The 27,021-nt window shown below is 38.8% G+C and overlaps 1 protein-coding gene and 1 long non-coding RNA gene across 4 annotated transcripts in view; one reads left to right on the top strand and one right to left on the bottom strand.

The window, feature by feature from the left end:
• LOC103094857 (uncharacterized) overlaps positions 1–3,687 on the bottom strand; it is a 250,678-nt gene extending 246,991 nt beyond the window's left edge. Inside the window, exon 1 of one of the 3 annotated variants that reach the window (XR_008917839.1) lies at positions 2,675–3,687. This is a non-coding gene — a long non-coding RNA (uncharacterized LOC103094857). The remainder of the gene's footprint in view (positions 1–2,674) is intronic. The other 2 variants (XR_008917841.1, XR_008917840.1) reach the window with 2 other exon arrangements.
• A 250-nt stretch (positions 3,688–3,937) lies between these two features.
• Positions 3,938–27,021, top strand: MEX3C (mex-3 RNA binding family member C). Its single transcript, XM_001362235.5, has 2 exons — positions 3,938–5,215; positions 23,957–27,021. The coding sequence occupies exons 1-2, from the start codon at positions 4,432–4,434 to the stop codon at positions 25,180–25,182; spliced, it is 2,010 nt and encodes a 669-aa protein (XP_001362272.3). The 5' UTR covers positions 3,938–4,431; the 3' UTR covers positions 25,183–27,021.

The following is a 27,021-nucleotide window of genomic DNA, read 5'->3' as shown; positions in this document are numbered from 1 at the left end:
GACAATTGGAATTTTAAGATTGTTTCAAATGCCATGATCAACATTGTTTACAGATGGCTGATTTTGGAATACATATGCCTTGGTGGTATGGTGGCATTTTTAGGGTCTGAAATGTTATATACCTTGTCTGAGATCGTTTTATTTGGTTTTGTTGTTGTAATGTTAGATGAGGATTAGAGATACTGGGAAGAGATTGTGGTGTTAAAAAAAAATTTTTTTTTAAGCATTTATGAAGGGGTGGCACAGTAGATTGAGAGTCAGGCCCAGAGACAAGAGATCCTGGATTCAAATTTGACCTCAAGACACTTCCTGTGTGACCCCTGGCAAGTTGGAACCAACATACAGTATTGATACTAAGGGAGAAAGTAAGGGTTTAAAAAATAAAAGCATTAATCAATTTTAAAAAATATTTTAAAAGGTGAATTTTAGAATTAGATATGAAGTTCATCATAGTGATAGTGATGGAAATCATGAGAATGGATTAGATTTCAGCAGAAAATATTGAGAAGCAATTATAGGACCTTACCCTAATCTTCCCGAACTCAAGAGGTACCACTGCCTCTTGATTCTATTTTTCATTCTTACCTACAGAATCTCTATGCCACTAGGCCTGGCTCTGAAGAGAAAGGGTATCCTTCACTGTAGATCCAAGATCCAGACCTTGGTTAACAAATACCTTCATTTTGTGCACTAGTAACCCTTCAGATAGTCTATATACGCTTTTCTTTTAACATGTCTAAATAGCAAGTTGGTTATTTTTTTTAACTTGGTTTGAATTTCTTTCAATAGTAACACTATTAGAATGAGATACAATTTTAAAGTAACCCAAAGTTTATTTATCAGTTTGACATACTTTTTACTTCTTACCTATTGACAAAGATGAATTGTTATGAGCCCCAAAGGTGTTTACAATCTAGTAAGATATAAATTAATGAAGGGGGGAAAGTATTTAAGCACCAAGCACTGTGCTTAGCATCTGGGACAGACAAAAATGCAAAGGTAGTATTTATTAGCTTATCTTCTAAAGAAGACTACACAACATTGGGGAGTAGTATGTTGTGAGTGTTATAACTATTATCAGTCCATTTCCTGCCTTATTAAACCTTGTTAGACCTCAGTCCTGGAGTTAATAGCTCTCATTGCACAAGGAGGAGCCACAACAAACACAAATCAAAGAATAAAAACAAAGCAGAATGAGGTAAGTATGAAAGAAAAAAACAAAAGTGCTAGGAGAGAGCATGATGTTCTAAGATTCATAGGCAAAAAGGACTTTTTAAAAAGTGGGTTTTCTCACACTAACCTCATACCATAGGGCTAAAAATGTTCATAAAAATGAGTTGTCAGTCGAATGTTATACAATATTAGTACAAGATTTAATAGAGAAATGGGATGTTTCATTAAAAATTATCTAGGTAAGGGTTTTATGAAAAAAAACTTCCAAGGAGAAAAAAGAATCTCTCACAAAGTACTATCTTAAAGTTGTTTCATAAATAGTATTTAAAATATTAAATTTATAATCAAATAGGAATTTTCATGAGTTATAGTTTGTTTTGTCTTATTCATATATCTCTACTCATCGAATAAGTTACTGTAGTAATACATAAATGTGCATGCATGAAAACTCATTTGTCTGGGACTGAAATATTAAGTAACTATAGTGCCTACGCTAAAATCCATATAAACTTTTTCTTATTTTATATCCCTCTTGTGTCAAGAGAATGGAACTTTTTTATCTTTTAACCCTATCAGGCCCCCTAGGAATATCTATTCTCCAAGTGCCCCATCTCCCACCCCCCAGCCTCCCTGGACCAAGAAAAGTAGGACAGGATTTCCTTACTCCAAAATAGAAGAGAATGATAACACCAGTTTTTGTTTGGCTCTAAGGAGAAGAATCCAAAGCCAAAGGGAGGCAGAATCAGGCTGGGGGGGGGGGGGGGGGGGAGCAATTATGCTAAGGAGTCTCATGGTTCTGAACCATACAGGGTTCCAATACAGACGGAATTTCCCTTAGGATACCCTGGGAGTTACCACTGTTCTGTTTTTATTTGGTTTACTTCCTTAATCTTATTTACCTTACAGGAATTTCTCTGATTCAGTATGGGTTATAAATTAAGCTGAGATAGCAAATCTATTGTAGAGGTAAAGCAAGAGATTCTCTAGATTTATGTGTAAAATACACATACAGCAATTCACCAATATCTTAATTATCTGGATATAACCTCCATATGCCAAGATAATTACTATATACATTTTTTCATTGAGTTGTCAAATACTTAGTGAAGCGACATCACTTAAATTTATAAGTGAATAAAAGGGCACTAACAAAAGTAAATCAATGACCATTTATGCCATACCTGGGAGTAAAGACGTGAGAGCAAAAAAAGTGTTACAAATAACCAATTCTTACCCTAAGGCTAAAAAAAAAAGAAAATGAAAAAAGAAAAACACCTCTGCATTAAAATATTAGTTGTCAGCCAGATATACAGCATTATATCTTTAGGTCCAGGGAAAGGTTGGAGCAGCACAAATAGCCATGTTACCTTCTGCAACCTCTAATTCGGAAGGGTTTTGTTTTGTTTGGGGAAGAGCTGTCAAAGAAAATGCAAATATTCCCCCAAAGTTACGAAATTTAAAAATAATAAACAGTTCGGCACTGCACAAAGAGGATACTCACATACACACACTCCGTTGGAGGTGGGAACAGAGAAGTGAAGGGTTCGACGGGGAAGCAGAGAGCCAGTGTCAGCAGACCTTGGTACAACTACTAACTTGTGTGAACTTGGTTTGTCATCTAACCATAGTTCTCGCCCAGGGGTTGTGAACTTGATACGCATTTTTTTTTTAAATAACTTGGTTTCCTCTGAAATACTATGTGTTTTACTTTGCTCGTTTTCAAACGTTATTTAGAAACGGGAAGTCGGCAGGTTTCACTAGTGGCATACAAAAAAACTGCCTAAGGGCCAGGAAGCTGTACCTCACCTTTTAAATAAGTGGATAGGCTTGTTGGACTTGTTAAGCTCTTTCCCAGCTCTAAACGCTATGATCCTATTTCTCTCTATTAAAGTCTTTGAATGGCTGGGCAGCCCTCGGCCCAGGGGCCGAAGCAGCATCTCCGGACGCGGTGGCCACGAGGCGCGCCGGACTGCCTGCGGAGCCGGGGGAAGCAGGGCAGCGACTCCTAAGGGGAGCCAGCGAAGGTACCTCAGACAGAGTCAAATGGGAAGGTGGTGGAAAAGGAAACTCTGAGAAAGGGACCCCGCAGGCGGGGGTCCGGCCAGATAGAAGTTTCCCAAAGGTGAGGAGAGCTCTCGGCTTTTCTCCGAGCCGAACTTCGACAAGCTCGGGAGCACACTCCCAAGCACCAAGACCAGCTAAGCGTGGGAGAACCAGCAACGGAGTTCCCAGATCGCCGATTCCCCGCCCAATTCAGGAAGGGAAACCCCGCCACAGCCGACAGTCCCTAGGCACTCAGCTCCCAGAGAGCCTTACCTCTGGTCCACTGGGAAAACCGGCGCCTAGGCTCTCCATTGATGCCCCGCCCTCTCCCCACAAGCACCGCCCAAGCCCCCTCGGCTCTTTGGGGCGGGTCGACCCCACCTGACCCGCGCGTGTGAAGAACGTGAAGAGAGAGGCAGGCCCAACCTGCGGGTCCCCGGCGCAGGAAGCCTCTGCCCCTTCCCCTCCCCACCACCCCGGCGACCACAGGGACTTCGTCCCTCCTCCTTTCCCCGCCCCCGCCCCTTAACGTCACAAAGAGTGACGCGGAGAGAGAACAATCACAGTCTATCTCCCTACCTTAGTTGGAGCGGGTTGAGGGCGGGGCAAAGGGAGAGAGCGGAAGGAGAAGGGTTCGGGGTTCTCGTCGAGACCCCAGTCGTCCAATCAGTGAGCCCAGGGCGGGAAGGGGGTGGGGCCCCAAAAGGGGGGGTGGGGGTGGGGCAAGGTACAGGGTTAGGTTCTCCTGGAGGTGGGCGGGCGGCCGGCGCTTGAAAGCGGCCAATCAGCGCGCGCCGGATTCATTCGGAGAGAGGCGTGGGGCGTCGCCTCCGCCGCGCGCGCCGGGGGCTGGTTGGGGCCATGAAACAAAAGAAACCCTGAGAGAGGAGCCGCAGCCGCTGCCGCCGCCCGCCCGCCCGCCCGGCCGCCCGCCGGCCGCTGCCCCCACCCTCAGCCACCCCGCCTTCTCCTTTCCTTTTCCCCTGCCACCGTCCCTCCTCCTCTTCTTCCTCTTCTCTCTCCTCCTCCTCTGGTCCCCGGGCGGCGCTGGCGCTCTCCGGCCGCCGCTGCCGGCTCCCCTGAGGAAAGGTGTTTGCGCTTTGAGCAGGGCCCGGGCCCGGTCGGTCATGGGGCTCGCCGCCCGCCTCGCCTGACACGGTCTCCCGCCGCCGCCATTGACAGCGCGCTGCTGCCGCCGCCGCCGCCTCCGCCGCGATGCCGAGTGGCAGCTCCGCGGCCCTGGCCCTGGCGGCGGCCCCGGCCCCCCTGCCGCAGCCTCAGCCGCCGCCCCCGCCTCCCCCTCCGCCGCTGCCGCCGCCGCCCCCCGGGGGTCCGGAGCCCGAGCGGGACGGGCTCCTGCTGCGGGAGCGCCTGGCCGCGCTAGGCCTTGACGACCCCCGCCAGGCGGACACCACCGACCCGTCGCTCCGGGCCGCGGTGGCAGCGGCTCAAGCTCAGGCCCGGAGGATGGTGGGATTGTCCCCGGAGGAACGGGCTCACCCCGGCCGGCCCGGGGCCCCGGAGACGGCAGGGCTGGAGCTAGAGGAGGAGGAAGAGGAGGAGGAGGAAGCAGAGGTGGACGGGGACCTGCTGGAGGAGGAGGACCTGGAAGAGGAGGACGACGAGGAGGAGGAGGACCAGGACCGGCCGCCGCTGCTGCTGCTCTCGCCGCCCGCCGCCGCCGCCACCTCCCAGAGCCACCCGATTCCGGGCGGGTCCCTGGGCTCGGTGCTGCTCCCTACCCCGGGCTTCGACGCTCGGGAGGCGGCGGCGGCGGCGGCGGCGGCCGGGGTGCTATACGGAGGGGACGATCCCCAGGGCATGATGGCGGCGATGCTGTCCCACGCCTACGGCCCCGGCGGCTGCGGGGGGGCGGCGGCGGCTGCAGCCGCGCTGAACGGGGAGCAGGCGGCTCTCCTCCGGAGAAAGAGCGTCAACACCACTGAGTGCGTCCCGGTGCCCAGCTCCGAGCACGTCGCCGAGATCGTCGGTCGCCAGGGTGAGTAGTAGCCGGGGCTCCTGACCGGAGTGGGGACAAAGGAGAGGGGAGGAGGGCGGGCGTGGTGAGGAGGAGAGACGGGTCCGGGGGTGGGGGGCTCGTCCCACCGGCACCCGCCGGCTCTCCTCCGCTTTTCGGTAGCCAGAGTTCTCTCAGGTCTGGGGACTGCGTCGCGGGACCCCAGGCCGGAATGTCCGGCTGGTGGGGGGGTGCGGTGGGGATGGGGGAACTTGGGGTTCAGAACGCGGGGACCTCTTTAATGTCGCCTCAGCTAAAAGACATTTATGGTCCTGAGACCCCACTCAGAAAAGCGGATAAGTTCTAACTTTGCTGTGTTGGTGACAAAAGGTGGGGAAAGGCGGGTTAGGTAGGTGGGAAGTGGATGCGCGGGCTGGGGGGAGCGTCCAGCGTGCAGATGATTAAGGTTTTGCTGAACTTCCTTGTAAGAGCCGGACCCAGCAGTTTTCGGTGTTCTTTATGTAGTTTATTCAGTTAGTGTATCGACCAAAGCAAACAGTGCAGAATGAGTTAACTTTGAAACTAAGGGAATATTGGTGTGATACATATTTCTGCTTTAGAAACTTGCCTTTGAGAAGGAGCAACCTTTTCTATAATGATCCATGTATATTGGTTTAATGATTCTTGAGTGTTTCCAAAGGGCTTCATACTGACAACATAAAACCTTTATATTTTTTTAGAACACGATTAAATATACCCATGGTGCCACTATAGTATGTACTCCTGTTAATAAGGTTCATAAATGTATGTATTTAAACAGTATTTAGTAAATTCTCCTTTTGCTAGCACCTCAGTACTTCACACAAACTCCTCCCACATTGTTCAGACAAAGAACCTATGTCACATTCCAGGAGTAGATTTGTGAAGGTAAAGGGAATGTGAGGCCCAAAGCACTTCCAGTATCATACATCTTTTTGGAAAAGAGCAGATTTGTTTTGTGTAGCCTATAGTAATTAAAGAAATAAAAGTCATCCAATGCCTCCTACCAGAGTTGGGTACGTTTTTAACTAGGTAGATCTTTTGCCATACCCACTCTTGCTCTTCCTAGCTGACAGCATTGTTGGGGTCAAATGAAAAGAGATGGTGGCGCTGCAGCCCAAATGAGCTCATCTTTCCCAAGTAGTCTAAAGTACACATAAATAAGAGTTCTGTTGAAATGGTGGTTTCAAATGTCAAGATTTTCTCACTTTATTCCTTTAGGATTTTAATAAGCAAAATCATCTGAAATGTAGAGATTGGATGGCTCATTGCAACTCTATGGTGTGGTACCATTCAAAGGTGACATAGTCTAACACTGAAAAGGAGTCCTACAATTTTAGCCTAATCAATCTGTGACACTTTATTAGAAAGTCTTCATTTAGAATCCAACCCCTCTTTTTACAAATGAGAAGAAAGGGACTTCAAGTGTCTCACAGTAGTAAATTGTTTTCAAACCCAGGTCTTCTGACTCAAAATCTATTATGTTACCATTACTTTCAGTGTGAAAAGTTAAGCTTGAATAGGTTGTATTTAGCTCTTTGAGGCAGAGTGCTGAGATTAGAAGGGAATGTAACCCGTTAGTGGTGGTTACAAAATTTAGAATTTAGTTTCTATCCTCAAGGAGCTTATAAGATCTGGGTAAGAGTTGCCATGTGTACAAATAAGTAGAATACAAGCTAGTGTGTAAGAGCTATAAAAATGATTCAGCCAAAATGAGATGGCAGTTGAGGTAAGAGTTTACCTTATATAATACAACTTAGTAACTGTGGCTTAAGAGTAGTGGTCCCACTGGAATGTGAGCTGGGTCTTAAAGGATGGATGGGGAAGAATTTTGTTATGTAGCTAGAAGACAGGAAAAATGGAACCAAACATAGTGAGGAAGGAGGAAACTGCTGCTGGGCCTATTCCATGGTTGGCATAGTCCTCTTTGACTATAAAATAGGGCTTTTAAATCAGAGTTAAAGAATAGCTAAGGCTGGAAGGGACCATAAAATGCAACTGAATTGGGATTGAATGCCATGTAGATAAAGTGAGGATATTAAGTAATGGATAAAATGCTTTCTATTTTACAGAATATTTGTTTGGAAAGGCACATTAAGTTTTAATAGTCTATCATTGACTGTTTCCCCTTTGGCTTAAAATACTATGAAGTTGACATTAATCAGGTTTTCATTTACAACACTCAATCTACAACCCATAAGTCAAATGAATTAATCCTAGGCTTCTCTATAGTATGAATCTCAAGAGGTAGTAGATGAGATTGGTGTTCTGGGGTTTTTTTTTTCCTCCTTGGGCAATGCTAACTGTGACCATATTTTCCAAACTAAAAGTACAGACTTCAAAACACATGGTTTGACAAAGGACAATGCAATAGTAAAGCCTCATTGAAAGTGCTCTTTTATTTAAATCATTTTCTGGAGTATATAGTAACCAGAGCTACACTCTTGTTAACTAGGAAGCAGGATCCTGTTTCTTAGGATGTGGATACAATTTAAATTCATACTTGTTATTTATTTTTCCTCTTAGCATTGAAGTCACAACTTTGAGAGGGATTATTTTAAATTATTCTATATCTTATTTTAGAGCACAGAATTATTCCCCTTCTCATGGTTTATATCATTTGGCTGGCCTGAGATCTGGTTTTCTGTTATTGACCTAAAGAAGTTCCTGTAACAGCAGTCTTCCTACCCATTTACTTATTAGTGAATTAGAGGGGATCTATAATTAATGCTTTTTCATAAAAGTGTATTGCCTTTAAATAGTGTGGTAATTTTTCCTCAATAACAGGAGTCAGCAAACTATGGCCCTTGGGGCCAAATCTGCCAAATCTGATATTTACCCTCTAGGGTGTATTACAACTTCATTTCACAGGAGAGGCTGAAGCTAGTGAGATTACTTAACTTGCCCAGGATCTCACTGCTAGTGACTAAAATGGATTTTGAACCCAGGTCTTCCAGACTCCAAGTCAAAGGTTTCTCTTATACACAATGCTGCCTGGCTTTTCATTTCTCCCCCCTTTTTTTTAATGACTAGGGCTTGATTATTTGTTCTATTCTTGGAATTCTTTTTTTTTTTAAATGAAAAAAAATTTGCCCTACCTAAAGAATATATGTTCCTACCATTTATTCATTATCTGAAGCCATCAGGCTATTTAACATCTCTTAATTAGTTCTGTGAATTATGTCACAAATGGAGACATTTATGACTTCAATTAAGAAGCAGATAGTAGGACAAATGGAGTTGGGAATCATAAAGATCCTTTCTGTGTCAATAGCCCTCAGTTTAGTTTCTTTCAAAAATTAAAAAAATAAATAAAACAAATTTATCCCCACAGCATTGTGGATATCTGTAAATGTTTAAATGGGGGGGGGGGGGCGATATTGAGATTTTTTTTTCTCATTTTGAAATGAAAAGTAATGTGGGCTGTAATTAAAGAAAGGGTAAAAATGAGAACTCTTAATAATTGTAAAATACATATAAAATTGGGTTATGAAAGTATATCATGGCACTTTAATAAACATTACCTCTAAAATTAGGAAAACTTGAAGTCTGCATTTGTAAAGGTATTAGTTTGCCATGAAAAAAACACTAAATATTTATTCATTTGGGTTGTTCCCTTAGCTAATGAATTTTCCTCAAATTATATTGATTACTTGTACATCCATTCCCAACTTTAGAATGTATGCTTCAAGAGGGCATGTACTGCTTTTGTCTATATCCCCAATGCCTGTCACTGAAATCATATTTTGTTGGATTGGTTTGTCAATCAGTAAGCATTTATTAAACTCTTAACTATGTACCAGACCCTCTAATTTTTTATTTTTGCCAGTTCTGATTAACTTTGTTACAGAACTGATCCCTATGTTATAGTTTTATTTTATTTTTTCAGTTTCCACTTTTTTAAATATATATTTTATTTTTCCAGTTACACAATTCTCAACACACATTTTCTAAAATTATGAGATCAAACTGGAGATAGTAAGCAATTTGTAAATACTGTAATTTTTAAGGATAGGCTTTAGCAACTAGAGGAACTGGAAACATTGAATTTCTAAAGAAACAGGGAAACTGAGGAAGAGCTTTCCCTGGCATGAGGAATAGCCATTACAAAAGACATGGAAACAAGAGATAGAATGGAATGTCCTAGAAACAGCAAGTAAGTAAGGTCACTGTAGTTGAATCAGTGTGTAGAGGGGTGGAAGGTGCCAAGCTGTGAAGAGCTTTAAATGCCAGATAGAATTTTATACTGGATCCTTAAGGGAATAGGGAGCCATTGCAGTTTTCTAGGTAGAATGTGTCAGAGACAGTCAAGTCCATCATGAGGTAGATATAAAGTGCACTAAAAGAAAAGTAGTAGAATGTTAAATGGTAGGTTTTGTTTATAATACTGTTAAATTTTTCTTTTGGGTGAGATGTTTTCTTGCCTAGTAACTCAAGGTTTCCCTTACAATATTAACTACAGTCCACCCTAAAGTCTATCAGTCAGTAAATATTTATAACCTCTTACTTTGTGCCAGACACAGTGCTATGCTTTGGGAATGCAGAGGGGCAAAAAAAAAAATCCCTGCCCTCAAGAAACTCACAATCTAATGAGAAAGACAACAAGCAATCAATATACAAGACAGGAAATAATTATCAAAGGGAAGACACTAGAATTGTAAGAGGTTGGGAAGTTTCTCTTGTAGAAGACTGGATTTTAGTTGGGACTTAAAGGAAACCAGGAAGTCTGTAGGTAGGATAAGAAGGAAGAGTGCTCCAGGCATGGGTGGGGGGACAGCTCTAGAAAATATCTGCGGTTGAGAGATGGGGAAGAGTCTACGAAACAGCCAGGAGACCAGTGTCACTGGATGTAAAAGTATATATTAGGGAATTAAAGTGTAAGAAGGCAGAAAAAGTAAGAGGGGGTAGATTATGAGAAATTTTGAAAGTCAAAAATGAGACTTTGCATGCTTTTAATTAATGAACAAGATACTAAGTTCTAAGGAACTTACAGATGGACAATAGTTCCTTAAATTCTCTTCAGTTCTCTTCCTTTAAATACTCTACAAATGGAACATCACTTATTTATTGACCACAAGTATGGTATGTGTTGCCATAATTGTGAAGTAATTGCTTTGAGTTTCTTCCCAGTTTCCTGAGGCAGTTCTAGTTAAGATTCTCTTTGTAGATCAGCTTTTGGTTTTTAATATAGCTAAACTGTAGTTATTACATGCTATTTATAATTATATTAGGATAGGAACAACAGGTATTAGAATCATGAGATCTTAGAAATAATCTAGGGCCCCCCCCCCTCCCATTTTACAAATGAGACCCAGAGAATTTCCAAGTCTTCAAGGACACAGTAATAAATTACAAATTCTTAGATCAAACCTGTGCCTGAACAAGAATCTTCCTCTATAGTATACCTAACAAGTTACCATTCCCATTAAAGGGAGAAACTTACTACCTCTTAAGGCAGCCCACCTTTGAATGACTTCAGTCTTAAGAAAATTTTTCCTCTTCCACCAGCTGAGCTTTCACATATTTGAAAGACTGCTGTCATTTTCTACTCTGCCTCTCCTCTCCACTCCACCATAATCTTATCTTTGACCAGTTTAAATGTCTCCATTTACTTCAGTTGATCTTTGACTTGATCCTAGTTGCCCTCCTTTGGCCATAATTCAGCTTGGGGGAGAGGGAGCATGCCTTTCATCCATGGCACTATGCATAAAAGTCTGGCCTGGAAACAGGAAGACTCAATTTCAGACTTGGCCTCAGACACTTAAACAACTAGCAAGTCTCCCTGGGCAAATTGCTAAATATCTTGTTTACCTCAGTTTCTTCAATAATAAACTGGGGATTTTGATAGCACCCAATACACAGGATTGTTAGGGGGTTCAAATAAAATAGTATTTGTAAAAGACTTGGCATGGTTCTTGTAAAGGTACATTGTAAGAGCATAACAAATACCTTTATCTTCCATTGTAAAATCTGACAGTTTCAGTACCCCAGCTGAGATCTAAAGAATACAGTTGTACTATCATCTCCTTAAATGCAAACTACAGTGATTAGTTGTAATTGCCTGCTTGAATTTGCAAGTATAATAAAACACAAAAATCTTTTTAAATACATGCTGTTTTCTAGCCTAACTTCCCCCCAACTTGTCCCAGTAAACTTGCTTTTTTTTTTTTTTTGCATGGGTATAAGAGTTTACCTTTATTCATATAGGTAAATCTGTGGTCTTATGTACTTGAGGGTTTCCTCCATTGATGGAGCTCACAACCCACAACTTTCCATTTTACTTTTAGCTGTGTTCCACTTTTTTTTTTTAAGATTTGGCCAACATTTTAACCCTTCAAAATATTTTTGGAACTTGACTGTCATCCAGTGTTAGCCATGCCTCCTACATTTGCCATCTACATGATAATTCCTTTAAGTATCATATCATAGATGAAAATTTTAAATTTAGTACAAATCCCTAGGAAAGCCTGGAATAAAATATTAATTTCTGTGCTATGTTGATCATTTCATAAGTGATTGGCTGAAACAACAGTTACCGTTTGTTAAATTCACATGTGTGCACTTAACTCCAATTGCCTTAGCCCTGGCTTTTCTTCTATCTTAGAAAAAAGGCCTAACTTTATGACTTGAATTACATTACCAGAAATCTCATTCTCTGTGACAAATAGAATGCATAAACCTAAATCAATTTAAGAGGAAGAGATGAGGAATAAAGAGGAAGGGTAACCCAATAAGATAATCTAGTTTGGAAGCTAGAAAAAAATCTGGGTTTGAGTATCTTCTTAATAAATGTTGATTGATTAACACATGCTAGGTTATGTGAAAATGGACATGGTCCTTAACCCTTATTACCCTCTAGGCTGTTCTCTAAGATGATAAATTTCTGAGAAGGTTCTGATCTATGGTTTCAAAGGGAATTTACTTACCTTTGAGTTCCTTAAACATGGTGAAATCATAGGTCCAGTTCCTATTTCAATATTCACTATTAATAGTATATTATGTTTGCAGAAAGATAATGGTTTTTTGGTTAATTACTGATTTCAGATGCTTTAGTTAGGCTTATAGAAATCATCATTGACTATATGAAATTTAATAAACAACTTGAATAAAAATGCTTTGAGATCATTTATAAGTTTTATCTTAATAGATCAGTTTGCACTAGCAACTATTGGGAAAGACTAAGTGACTGTAATTGTTTTGCATGTGGGTGGAAATTCTGTTGCCTTTTCTTCCTGCCTTATTCAGCTAATGAGAAATATTCACTGGAGAGGAAGTGGAAAATAAAAACAGTTGCATTTGAAGAGTGTTTTGTCTACCTACCCCATAGTTGTCAGCCACCTAGACAATTATTCAAGTAGTTCAAGTGTCTGAAAACTTCTTGGTTTGTTCTTTTGAAGGTTGGCCTTTATGTAGTACTATCCTGTAAATCTATGGTGTCAACCTCTAGTTGGAGGTACAAGGCCCTCTAATCTACATAAGGATCCCTGGAGATCCTTTGATTGTTTTGCATAATTTATCACTGATTTCTTAACCTTTTATAGAAAAGGGAGCACTTTGCCACCAGAAAATGCTTGCTGCTGTTTTGGAATATAGTGCTTTCATATCAAGTGTTTTGTTCTTTAAGCAAACTGAATATGTTTTGTGAAAGTTCTAATTCAACAAGCAGTTTCTGGAATATGATCTTTTTAATTTTACTGAAATATACACATTGTCAACTTCCAATTTCCTTCAACTTGCCATTTTTGCTTCTGCACAGGCAGTGTAGTATAGGTATCATGTAAAGAATATTCAACTCTATTCAATGAAGTTCTGCCAAACTCTCTGATGTTCAACAAGTCTCTTTTTAACTTTACTGAGCTTTTGGTGGAAGGAGAAAGTCCCTATCCCATATATTTTAAAGGGATGTTCTGAGGATTAGTTGAAGTGAATGAGAAAGCACTTTTTACTATGCAACTGGGAGGTGAGGCTCCTAAATCTAATTTTTATTCATTATCCATCATTATTGCTGCTTCACCTTTTTCCCCCTCTTTTATCATCTTTTCCCCAGAGTCACAACTTTGGCAATTTGTTCAGGTTTATTTATGAGTATCTACTACTATTGCATAGTAAAGGAGGGATGCCATATTTGTCCTCTTAAAGATTTTGAAATTGAAAAGGAAACAATAATGTGGATGTTCATCATTATTTACTGAGTCAAAATGCTTGGCCATCAGCAATTCCTCAGTAGCCTAAGAATCAATTACAAAGTAATTAAAAATTTTAACAAAATAAATAAGAAATTAAATAAAATGTAGGAAATATTCTATTTTAAGACTTTCAGTATGCATCCCACAATACAGTGTGTTAATACATGTAGATTTATAAAGGTACTACTGAAGAAAACAAATTTTCATTTTAGGAAACACTAGATTGTCACTAGATTGTCTATATGATCATCTCTTTTGAATCATCTATTGATAGGAATTTTAAGAAACAGAACATAACAAATTTCATTTCTTGTGCTTCCCTAGTGGCCTATATGCTTTCTACTTTCCTTTTAGAGTGCTATGCGTGGTTACCATAGAGATTTGCAAAAATTAAGTCTGAAAATAGTTTTCTAATGGTGGTGCTGATCTTCTTAACTATAATGATGTGAATGAATGCACAAATTAATGCTGCCTTGTTATTCAGTAACTAAAGGGGATGCTTTTCTTAATAGAAACTCTTTAATGATTATTCTGTGCAAATACAATAGAACTTTTTAATGTTCTTTAATAAATCATTTATTTGTGCATATCTTCTTTTTCTACCCCTCACTGATTGACTATAAGCTTCCTGAGGTCAATAATTGTTTTTCTTTCTCCAGAATACTTTGCATCTAAAATAAGCATTTAAATTGAATTTTGCTGAATGTGGATGTTGGAGTATAAAGAAAATGTGTTTCTGTATCTTCAAATTTGTTTTGTTATAAAATAAAGTAATTTCACACTATAGGGCATATCTATCCTCTGAGCTGAAAAGTTTGGCATGTCCTATTTTGGAGAACCAGGAGGAGGGACATCATGGTAGTTTGTATGCTTTTTTTTTTTTTAAGATATTATTTTTAAATCTTAAATTTGTAAGTAAGAGGACCAAATTGGTTTGAAATTGAATTATTAAAATAAGTTAGAAATGAAGTATTTACTGTTGAAAACTATATTTTAAGTTACATTTTACATATATAAGCAAAAAGACATGAAAATAGATTATCTGGTTAAAGTACATAAATCCATAAATTATAATAAAAACCAGTGACTGCTTTTTAGAGATTAAACAAAGAACCATATAAAATGTTTGCACAATGAAATACTGCTTTCCCATTAATTTCCATTTTTTAACTGGAAAAGTTCCTTGAGGACAATTATTTTAATCTATTTATATCCCCAATACTTTGAACATGGGTGCATAATATTTGATTTTTGATTGATGAAGATCATGGCTAAATCCCATGGCTTTCTGAGCATTGTAGTAAAAACAGTAAAAATATTATGCCCTGGCTTTTTCTTAGCAATATGCCTCTTTGCAGCACTTATGGAAACCTTGGGATATCCTACCCTTCAAAGCCACAGGAATTTCATCCAATCTGGAGGAATATCTGACTTCATAGCTACAGCTTTCTGGCAATTTCTTTTAATGTGTGTTCATTATAATATCTAATAAAATTGAGTCCCATTTCTCGAGAAGATGTTGATATGTTCCTTGTGTTTCTTTGGTGTTTTATCTATTTTCAAAACATAATCAAATTTATTTTCATTTTAGCTTCACAATAGACTTGTGACCACTTAGGCAAGTGGTCATATCCCATTTTACAAATGTACTACTTAAGATCACATGGCAAGTGATTGGCAAAGAGAAGTAAAATCTCTTGTTATTATTGGCCTTTTGTACTATTAACCTCTGATGCAATGGGCTGAAAAAATACTTAATTCTGACGTTTTAATTTAAGAAAACTAATTATGCGATTTTCTATATACAATTTTTAAGTATAGTTTACTACTTAATCAGGAAATAATCCTAGTCTGGTTTACTCTTGTTTTTAGGATAATGTGGACAAATCTTTATGTGATTAGACTGTTAAAACTTTAAAGGTAAAATTTCCAATTGGGTCCCAACTATCCAGTGGGTTTTGTTGTGCTTTACTCTAAATTGTTTTATTAGCTTTTTTTTTAACCCCAGAAAGATGGAGGGGAATGAAAAATGGTCTCTTAACTAGTTCACATTCATGAGGTCACACAAATTTACAAAAGACCAATTAATTTGACACCACCCCCTTTTTTCCCCTAAACCTTGCCTTCTACCTTAGAATAAATACTATGTATTGGTTCCAAAGCAGAAGAGCAGTAAGGGTTAGGCAATGGGAGATTGAGTTACTTTCCCAGGGCCATACAGCTAAGAAGTAGCTGAGACCAAATTTGATCCCAGGACCACATTTACTGAGTCACCTAGCTGTGTGCCCCTCCCCCCTTTGGTCTTTTCATAAAACTGATTTCTATTAAAATAATGAGGGATTAAATGTGTGGAAGAAGTTTTGCTAGCCTAAGTATCAACTCTTGTATAATATAGGTCCGAGGCACAAACAGATGAAGGCCTGCTGCTTTTTTTAAGGGGAGATAGTTTGCCCTAAACAATGGTCCTTGAAGCCAGTAGTGAGGGTGTTATCTGTGTATATCAGAAAAGAGGTGAATCACCATTGACAAAGAATAGAAGAGCCAGTTCTTGCCTAGAACCTCAGTTAACAAATTCATGAATCAGCCTCTTTTTTACAGTCTTATATTGTCAGTTATCATTTGTCTTCTCCTTTACACTACTTCTTTTAACTAGATTAAAATATTTGGAAAGAAAAATTTGTTAGCTTTTGGATATTGTTTGTGTTTTTGATCAATCTTTCAAATTTATATAGTTTATCACAGTTCTCATTTTAAAATTCAGATTCACTTTCAAAGGCCAGTCAACAAGCACCTACTATGTTATTGGTACTGTACCCTAAGTGTTGGAGATACCAAAAAGACAAGTCACTCTAATAGGAGAGACATCATGCAAACAGTTAATATATAACAAGATGTAATACGAGGTAATTTGGAGTTGATCAGCAGAGGGAAGGCATTTAGCATTGAGGCTGAGGAGTATCTGAAAAGCCTTCTTGTGGAAGGTGAGGTTTTTAGCTAGGACTTGAAGGAAGCCAGAATAGGCCAGAATAGAAGCCAGCTAGGAAGTGGTGGTAATGCTGTCAGAAAATTCCAGGACAAATAATAAAGAAATTTAGGAGTTAAAGGGTCTTGTAATAGAAATAGTAGTAGTAGGAAGGGGAAGGTCAGAGTTGGAGTCAATAAACTTTGTCTACTGGATTCCACACACTTTAGTGATAAGTTCAAGAGATAAGTACAAAACATCCGAAGGTTTTTAATAGTCTTTCTCTTAATGGAGTTAATAATGGGGGGGGGGGGGGGGTCGGGTCGCCTTATATATAAAAAGGAAGAAAGGTAGGGGGAAGATTACCTGACCCTGAGGGTATGATGGTTTCCATGATGTTCTGAAGCCAGGGTCAGAAATTATCTGAGGAAGTGAGAGTTTCTGGAGATTGCATTTTACAGAAGGACGGGTTTCTGAAAATGAAGTCCATCACCCCCAAGTCCCATAAAGGGGAACTACAATCCTCTTGGGAGCATGTAGGGAGAGAAGAGCGAGGGGAAATGAGAATGGACAAAAACATAAGTTTGCAACAATATACTATTTAAAAAATCTGAAGTAAATTTAAATAAGCTGGGAACTAAGTTTCTGTAACTGTGACACTAATAATAGATTAACCTGCTTATAGCGATACCCAGAAGTCCAAGTGGTGATTGCTTACTCTGTGTGTGTGTGTGTGTGTGTGTGTGTGTGTGTGTGTGTGTGTGTGTGTGTGTGTGTTTCAAGTTTTGGAAACCTGGGAGAAGATAACAATAAAGACTTAGAACTTAATTCTACTGCATATGTAAAATTATAGCATTTTAATCACTTAACCTCCCTGCTTTCCCAATTTATAAATAGGAATAAAATTAGCCTGTGAGAAACTGTTCAGAGCAACCAGTTTGTTAGGAAATGCCATTTTAGTATTCCTCACAGTATTGAATGCAATTTTAAATTAGTATTTCTACTATTTTCTAGTTTGTTTTTTTTAATGTTTTTCCCCAACCCTTTTGATTGTATCACATGAGTTGAATTCAAGGGGCTGTTCAGAGAATAATTTTTCTAAATATGCTGAAGCAGTAGTTAAATTGTTTGAGGTCTTTTGACTTTCTGCTAAATACACATTTGACTTAAAAACTGTCTTCTTAAGAGCTACTTTATACTCTTAATACTTCAATGGATTCATCACCTGCCAACTTTGCAATTTGGAGATAGCTGAGGGTACAAAGGATAGAGAGCTAAATGGGGAGGGAGGGCTGTCTGAGTTCATATTTGACCCTAGACACTAGCTATGTGAACCTGAGAAATCGTTTAACCTTATTCAAAGTTTTTTAAGTTGATCGTGTGAAGAATCAATATCTGGTGCTCATTTGTAACAAAATTCCTGTTACACATATGTATGGCAGTCAACCAAAACAAATTACCACATTATCCAACAAACTTTTCAAGAAGTAAAAGAATTGAGCTTCACAAATTATATGCACATCTAAAAGGACATGGTTTCACTTCATTTATGATATAGCAACAGGAGGAAATTTTAAGAACTTTCAATTATTTTAAAGAAAATTTCAGGTTTCTCAAGTTATTCAATGTTGAATATTTTAGAAAGTCTTTAATACAATGTGTATAATTTAACTAGTAATGCAAAATACAAACTTGTCAGCTAAAAACAGATCATGGAACTGTAATATTCACACCCTTTAACAAAATTATTAACAGTCTGTTGATTGTAATTTGCTAAATATCACAGTATAAAACCAAACCTACTTTAACTGTTAATTTTTAAGGTTCAAGCCTTCATTTTGTTCTTAAGAAAGCACAATTCTCAATGTTTTGAAATGCTTTAACACGTCCTAGTTATAATGGCTGAACTTAATGTAATACTCTGTTTAATGGTTTTGTGGGAATTAAGTAGCTCAATTTACTTGACTTTATTTTGGCATAAATTTGTCACATCGAGGTAAAGTTCAGAAAAGGAAAATAGTAAAAAAGAACACATCAATTGTGTAGTAGTCTGCTGAAAACAATAACAAATTATAGAAAATCCTCTAGTTGGGTAGATTTATAAGAGTTTATAAGGATTTATAAGAAAAGTATAGAAAAGAATTACATATGATCTGAAAGGGTAAATGGGTAGGGAAGAAACAAAAATTTATATAGTGCCTACTATGTGCCAGGCATAGTGCCAAGTGCTTTTAAAATGCCAAAAACCCAACAAATCTCTCATTTGATTTTCACAACAACCCTAAAGAGGATGTGCTATTTATTATTATTACCCGAATTTTATATCTGAGAAAACAAAGGCTCAAGTTTGTTACTAGAAAGGCAAAGGGACTCCTGTAGAGCTGCTCCCCTCCCCCCTCTCCACCATGCCAGATGACATTTTTTCATGTCCCCCATAGTTCTGCCCAACAGCCAGTGGGAGAGCACAAGGGGTAAGGTGAACAACTAATGCTGCAGAGTACTAGGGCCACTCCCCTACCCCTCTCTACACTCACTGAGGATATTTCTCACTTCACCCACTGCTCCACCCAGTAGCCCTATGTGGGGTAAGTGGGGAGAGCAGAGTGCACCCCACATTTGGTGTGGAGGTGGGGCATCACATGCAGTATGGAGGGGCAGGAACAGCACTCCATCTCTAAAAGGTTCACCATCACTGCTATAGATGGTACAATTTTAGATGAGGCTTGAAGGAAACCAAGTAATTCGTGTATACTGATTTCCAATCCAGTGGGTTTTTCTGCTGTGATCTCTGTGATTTGTTTTTTGTTTTATCTGACCTCTACAAATGGGTCGTTGAAGATGCCATGAGGCATAGATAACTGGGGAAGTATAGTGAACCAATTTGGCTGATCTTTAGTTTTTTGGGATAAGGACAAAAACAAATCCTGAGGAATTTGGATTTTAATGAAAACTGTCCTTGAAGAAGATGAAATTCTAACACCCAAAACTGGCCACTTGACTGTAGGAAACCTCCTGCTCAGTTTGCCCCACCTCTAACTAGCAGGAGCAGCAGTGGGTCTCTGGACTTCCCAGAAATCCTTCTTCCCTACTCTAGTAATGTTAATTTGCTCTACCTCTGGGCCTGGACTTGAAATAATTAATCCTCTCAATTGTCCTAGCTGTTGAGGTGGTAGAAGTGAAACCAGAATTTATCATTCTGATCACATCCATCCAACCCACCATCTTCTGGTATCTTGCCATTTGCCCCGAGTTTGCATTCTTATCTCTCAACCCCATCCCCCACCTCTTGCTCAGGAAATAATAAAGAAATATTTACTTTGCTATTGGAAAAGATAGGAAAAATCTGCTATAACTTCCCTGGCTTTCTTCAAATCTCAGCAAGAATTTCACCTTCTACCAGAAGCTCTTTCAAACCTTTATCTTGGTGCCTTCCCTCTATTAATTATTTCCTATATATCCTGTCTATAGCTTTTTTAATACTAATTTTTCTCCCCTGTTGTATTGTGAGCTCCCTAAGGACAGAAACTCCCCTTTTCCTTCCTTTATATCTCTGTAATTTTGGCACACACTTGGTGCTCATTTGATTATAACTCTACTAAGAATCCCTAACACTTTCATTCTTATTTAGAAGCTTTATAGGATCCCCATTATCTATAAGATAAAGCCCTTCCCAATCTGACTCCAGCCTATTTTTTCAGGTAGATTAAATATATATTACTCCCTCTCACACTTCGCTAGAACCAAATGGATTACTTTTACTGTTCCCCATGCACAGCATTTTCAGTTCCTATCTTTATAGTTTTGGGCACACTGGCTATTCACCAAGGCAGTAACTACATTGTGCTAGGTTCTGTGCTAACACTGAGGGATGTGAAAAAAGGCCAAAAAAATAAAGTCCAACTCAACTAGTCCCTGCTTTTAAGGAACTCACAGTGTAATGAATTAGCATGCAAACAGCTATATATCAGACATGATAGATACATGATAATTTGGAGATAATCTCAAAGGAAAGGAACTAAGATTAAGAAAGGAAGTGGAAAGGTTTATTGTATGATGGGGATTTAGACTGAGGCTTGAGAAACCAATTGGGAAAAGGGAGTTCCAGGCATGAAGGAGAGCTAGTGGAAATGAATTTGGAGAGTCTTGTGTTTAGAATATCTAACATCATCAATGGACCAAAGAGTACATAATGTGGGAGGGAGGAGAAAATAAGGTGAAAGAAGGGATCAGTCTTCCTTTCTTTATATAGCTATTGCACCTGATACTCTACATCTCCACAGAGGCTGTTTCCCAGAATGATAAATACTGGATGTAGGTTGGTGGAATCATGGCTATTCCAAAGATTCTTGGGTTAAAGATCCTGGACTATCTGTGTCTGTCTGAGATGGGGAGGTATGGTGGTAGTGGTGCTTTGACTTGCATGGCACATGCTGTCTCTTAGGATACCTTGCTTCATGATTTAAAAGAAAAAGTTAAGGATCCTTTCCCTAAGAAACAACATTTATAGTTTTTCCTATGTGCACAGTTTCATTGCTGTCCCTTTTTGAAAGGTCAAGTGAAAATTTTACATAGAAGCTAAGAGGCAAGGCAAGGCTGAGACCAGATCTTTGGATCTAATATTTCAGTAATGACCATCAAATCTGACTTAGTCTAATGCTGCCTCAATTTCCCTATACTTCATCTACATATAAGCTCCCAGGGCATTTTTATTCTATTCCATTTTCTTCTTCACTTCTTGATAAACTTATCCAATAGTGTTGATCTGGTTTATTGGTATAAACCAGACCCAATATTCCTACACATAGTATCATGAGCTGCCTTTTTCCCCCTAGTCTTTTCACCATTTTGCTGCCCTTCTAATTTCCTAACAAACAGATATTTTACCATTATATAAGACAGAATTCCGCTATTGCCCTGGTAGTGTTAGATGGGTTCATTTTATTTCTACTAGATATTTTTCCACTCAATATTGTTTGTTCATTTTCAACTTCTATCCTGGTCTTTTTTACATTCAGCTAAATGTACTCCTAGTTAATTAAAGCTGGTTCAAGTCCTTGACTTCACCAATTTTCCTAAGCTCTTTGTGTTTATCTGGTGTACACATGGCTTCAGTATCTCACTGGAACCCTACCTGAAAGGAGGGAAAAGTCATTCTCACTTTTAATATCTTCCTCCCTTTTTTCCCTCTTTGCACACCATTTCACTTCCCTAGTATCAAGTTAATTCATTTTTTTACAATTGAAAGATAACTTAGGTATAGAAATGACAAACTCCCACCATGAGTAAGAGAATTGTTGTTAGAATTTCTTGCCCATGATCTCCAAACATCCTTTTACTCTCTTAACTGTATCCATTTATTGCATTTGTCTCTTAGCTTGACAGCTGTTCCTAAGTAGAGAATTGGTTTTCCATTGATCAAATAAAGCAAATATTTCTTCTTAGCCATCAGAAGTATTAACAAGAGATAGCATAGAGCAACAGTCCAGAAGTCAAAAGGACCTGAGTCAAATATGGCCTCATACTTGACCTCAGTTGCCTAGCTTTTACTATTCTTCTGCCTTAGAATTAAAACTTTGCAATGGTTTTAAAAGTATTGGCTTGGGAGGAAGGTTTCGGGATAGAACAAGGAAAAGAAATAAGTATTAGATATTCCATGTAACAGCCAATAGGGAAAAATAATACCATTTTTTATATTCTAGAAGTGATTTAATCACTTTTGAAATTCACCATTGAATTAAGATAACATAAAAAGTAAGAATACCATTCCTTTTATGTTAATATGAGTGGATTTCTTTTGTTTTGAAATTTTGAGTGGTCCCGTTCTTGAATCTCTTAATTATTATGGCTTAAATGAGTTTGAATGCTGATGTTCCAGGTTTCTGACCTTGGAATTCAATAAATTTTATAAAGTAAGGTCTTTATTACATGTTATTATTATAGATTATGTGGAAGGCTATTATTTAATACTGATTACAGACACTCCTAACCTACCCACTCCAGTTTGAGCTGGATGCAAAACAAAAGCATAGCACCATGCTTCCTGTAGTGTAATGACAGAAATTTGATGTCATGCTGTATAATCATTGCTTGACACCCACCTTTAACTTTTTCTTTCCACATTCTTCCAGTGCTTGCAGTTTTGATATATAAGAATTAGGATATATAACCGAAATAATTTAGATTTCTCCTTTCCTCAATCTGTCTTCCTCATCCATATCTAAAAATATCAATTCTTGTTTAAGAAGCTACAGTGACTCCTAATTGCAGTTGGGATAAAATACAAACTCCTCTGTTTCCATTTAAAGTCCTTCATAGTCTGGCTTCGTTCTGTCTTTCCAGAGTGTTATAATAACTTGTTCTCCCCTCACTTCCACTTTATGCTCTAACCAGATTGCCCTACATCTCCCATAGGTGATATTCACCTATCATCTTGTGTTTGCACAGCCTGCCACCCCCCAAATACTTTACCTCTTCCCCTTTTCTTAACAGAATCCCTAGCTTTCTTCAAAACTCAATTCAGATGCCTTCAGACCTCCTTGATCTTTGTAGTTTTTAGTGCTCTCTGGCTTCCTTGTCTACAAAACTACTTTATATTTTCTCTGTATGTACTTGTAGCTGCTTACTTGCATACATGTTTTCTCCTAGGAGAATTTGTAAGATCCTCAAAGGATAGGGAACTGTGTAGTAGATTTGGGGGAGGTGATTTTTTTTTAATCTTTGTATCCTCCTAGTGCCAGGCACAGAATAAATACTCCATAAATACTTATTGAATTGAATTATCCTATTGTAATTACAAGTAGTTGACCTAGTTTTCCTGTGTGTAATAGTGATTATAGTATCTTAACACTGGCATTGTATTCATAAACAAAACTAAACTGTTTTTAAATTAGCAAGACTATTAGGTATATTCTCAAGACAAATAATTGACCTTGAATTAGTATCTCTGCTTATGAGTGTTTCAAAGAACCATGTACTCAAACCCCCTGTGCTATACTTGACAATTTACAATTTTCAGGTGCTTTTTGAATCAGCATTCTATAAATTTATGTGCTACAATTATTATTGGAATTGTAGAGTTTGTAGTTAGCCTGTACAACAGGGTAATATCTTAATTAATCCAGATTGGCAGTTTGGACAGTGGGGGGGAGGGGGGGAAACCCACTCATGTTCTGTTGTTTCAATGATTCAGTTATCATAATTGTGGTATATACACACATCTTATTTAACTAAAACTACTTTCCTAATAGTAGCATCTCTTCCAGCTCCCTCAGTTTTTTAGTGATGTCATCATTCTCACAAGTATTTTCTTTTGCTTGGTCAAAGTCCTTAATAGTGGCCTGTTCTAAGCATAAGAGTGTCCTTCTAGTAAAGATCATGTGCCATTTCCCTAATCTCTTATCAAAGACTATATAATAATCTTGCATAGTTGACAGGGAAAAGAGCAATTGGCAGTTTTCAAAATAGAAAAGCATTAACAGTTTCCCTCTGGTTCCAACACAACAAGTCTTTTGGCTTTACAAAACATTAAAAAGAATGTTGATCCTTGGATCCTCTCTCCCTGCCCCACTAAAGGTTTTTTTTTTCTTTTTCTCTTAGGTTGTAAAATTAAAGCACTAAGGGCCAAGACAAATACATATATCAAAACACCTGTACGTGGTGAAGAACCTATTTTTGTTGTCACTGGACGGAAAGAAGATGTGGCCATGGCCAAAAGGGAAATTCTCTCAGCTGCTGAGCACTTCTCTATGATTCGAGCATCTCGCAACAAAAATGGTCCTGCACTAGGGGGGTTACCATGCACACCTAACTTGCCAGGTCAGACTACAGTCCAAGTCAGAGTACCTTATCGTGTTGTAGGACTGGTGGTTGGACCCAAAGGAGCAACAATTAAAAGGATTCAGCAGCAGACCCACACATATATAGTTACTCCAAGCAGAGATAAGGAGCCTGTCTTTGAGGTGACAGGTATGCCAGAAAATGTAGACCGAGCACGTGAAGAAATTGAAATGCATATTGCCATGCGTACTGGAAACTACATTGAGCTAAATGAAGAGAATGATTTCCATTACAATGGTACAGATGTGAGCTTTGAAGGGGGCACCCTTAGCTCAGCATGGCTCTCTTCAAATCCAGTTCCTCCGAGCCGTACCAGAATGATATCCAATTATCGAAATGATAGCTCCAGTTCTTTGGGAAGTGGTTCTACCGATTCTTACTTTGGAAGCAATAGGTTGGCAGACTTCAGTCCAACAAGCCCATTCAGCACAGGAAACTTTTGGTTTGGAGAAACACTACCATCTGTGGGCTCAGAAGATCTTGCAGTTGATTCTCCTGCCTTTGACTCTTTACCAACATCCTCCCAAACTATCTGGACTCCTTTTGAACCAGTTAACCCACTCTCTGGTTTTGGTGGTGACCCTTCTGGTAACATGAAGACTCAGCGTAGAGGAAGTCAGCCATCAACTCCTCGGCTCTCTCCCACGTTTCCTGAAGGCATAGAACATCCACTTGCTCGGAGGGTTAGGAGTGACCCACCTAGTACGGGCAACCATGTTGGCCTTCCAATATATATCCCTGCTTTTTCTAATGGTACCAACAGTTACTCCTCTTCCAATGGTGGTTCCACATCTAGTTCACCTCCAGAATCAAGACGAAAGCACGATTGTGTGATTTGCTTTGAGAATGAAGTTATTGCTGCCCTAGTTCCATGTGGCCACAACCTCTTCTGCATGGAATGTGCCAACAAGATCTGTGAAAAGAGAACGCCATCATGTCCAGTTTGCCAGACAGCTGTTACTCAGGCAATCCAAATTCACTCTTAAATATATATATATACATAATATTATATCTCTATATGGACTCTTAAAAGCATGGGTATAATGGTACCCCCAGTAAACTTCCTAATGAATTCTTATGACTGTTATCAGGCTTTATTGGGATTAGGCTAAAGTTGTTAGTAAACTTGTATTTTCTAAAAGGCTGCTATGGTAACACTAAACCTAGGTGGTCTCTGTCTACTAGTTTGGTTTTAAGTACTATTCTAATAAACAGAGACATAGCTCATGTAAGATTGATTAAAAGTTGAGTTCAACTCAGCTTTCATAACAACAGAGATGATCGGCTTTATAGGCCTAAGAGAGAAGTTGTGACTTCCAATATTTGAAGGCGATAAGTCCCGTAGCCTAACCATATTAAAAGTTTATGGAGGGTACTTGGCATTATTGATCTATCAGACACTTCCAGTGCTGCCTTCTTTACACTGCCAGTTTTGAAAAACAGGTTTTTTATTTTACAACAACTTATGCCTAATTCTGCAGGATTGCAAGTAACTTTTTAATGCATAGTTTTGACTTATTGGAATGGATAGGGCTGGTGGCAGTTGAATAGATCACTGTTTAATAATTTGGGAAGAAAACTGCTACATTGACCTTCATCTCGCCCAGATTTCTTGTGGATGGTGTGATCAGAGGATCAGGAATGGATTTGTCTCAATTGTGAATTCCTACCCAATGTTTCTCTTAATGTAATGTGGAAAAATCTATTTGGATTTTTCTCATTTCACTAAGAGCTTTGGGGTGCACATATTTTGGCTAATAGTGAGGATGCTAACATTCCATTCATTAGTCCGATCAAGCTATTATTAATTACTTTTAGAGAGTATATAGATCTAAATGTGAAACATTTTTATGTTCAATCCATATTTGTCTTGCACATTATAAATATATTTTATTTTTAGTAATCAAGGGAGGGGGGGGGCGGGAGGGATAACAATGCCCTTAGCATAATACATAAAAAGCAGCTGTGACAATAACCTGCAATCAGTTTACTTCATTTCAAAACTATTTCCAATCATAAGGAAAGATTTATTTAAAATGAGCTTTTACATTTCAACCTGTGGATGTCTTTAACTTTCATCATCCTCAGTACAACCCCAAATCTGTGTTGACATCAAAAAGGACAAAACGGTATCCCAACGGATTTTTTCTACTAATTATTTTTGAAGCATTATTTTCCCAAGGCGCAAAAGAGCATTTTTTCTCGGTATAACAGAAAAAAATGAAATCCTATGTGTATTGAACTAGTAAATAAACAAATTTTATTTTTTATTTCCACTTGAAGAGTTACATTTCGTATAAAAGTTTACAAATAACGGTTTTTATTTTGATTTTTTTCAGTATAAAAGTTGCCTTGATGGCATATTATGATGTAATGCATACCTTTAATGCTAATTGCTTGTAGGATAGTTAAATGTCAGTATTGAAGCCTAATCTTTAGCTGCCGTCTTGTAGATATGAACGAATGTTCACCAAGCATGTATTTTGTATTTTATTGCATCGTACACTGCAACTAATAAGCCAAGGAATCGACATATATTAGGTGCGTGTACCATTTCTATAAACTACAAACTAAGAATGATAAAACTATCAATATAGTTTAGTATTTGCTAATTTTACTACACTTTTTTGTTATGTATATGTAGGGAGGTCATAGGGATTATAAATTCAATTTGAGTAAAGTTTAAAAACCATATATTTTATGATAAAGGGCCTTTAACTGAAGATGGCCAAAGCACTGATATTATATATTTGCTGTAAAGAGAATTATAAGAGTTTTATTTTTCTGATATTAAAAGTTACTTAATAAAGACTTGTTTCCATTAA

The sequence above is a fragment of the Monodelphis domestica genome, chromosome 3 (genome assembly GCF_027887165.1).
Source record: "Monodelphis domestica isolate mMonDom1 chromosome 3, mMonDom1.pri, whole genome shotgun sequence".
Classification (NCBI taxonomy): Eukaryota; Metazoa; Chordata; class Mammalia; order Didelphimorphia; family Didelphidae; genus Monodelphis; species Monodelphis domestica.
This window is presented reverse-complemented; position numbering and strand designations above follow the sequence as displayed.

Coding starts and splice junctions, on each gene's coding strand:
- MEX3C (XM_001362235.5), top strand. CDS start 4,432: ATGCCGAGTGGCAGCTCCGCGGCCCTGGCCCTGGCGGCGGCCCCGGCC. Junction 5,216..23,956: donor CGAGATCGTCGGTCGCCAGG/GTGAGTAGTAGC, acceptor TTTTTCTCTTAG/GTTGTAAAATTAAAGCACTA.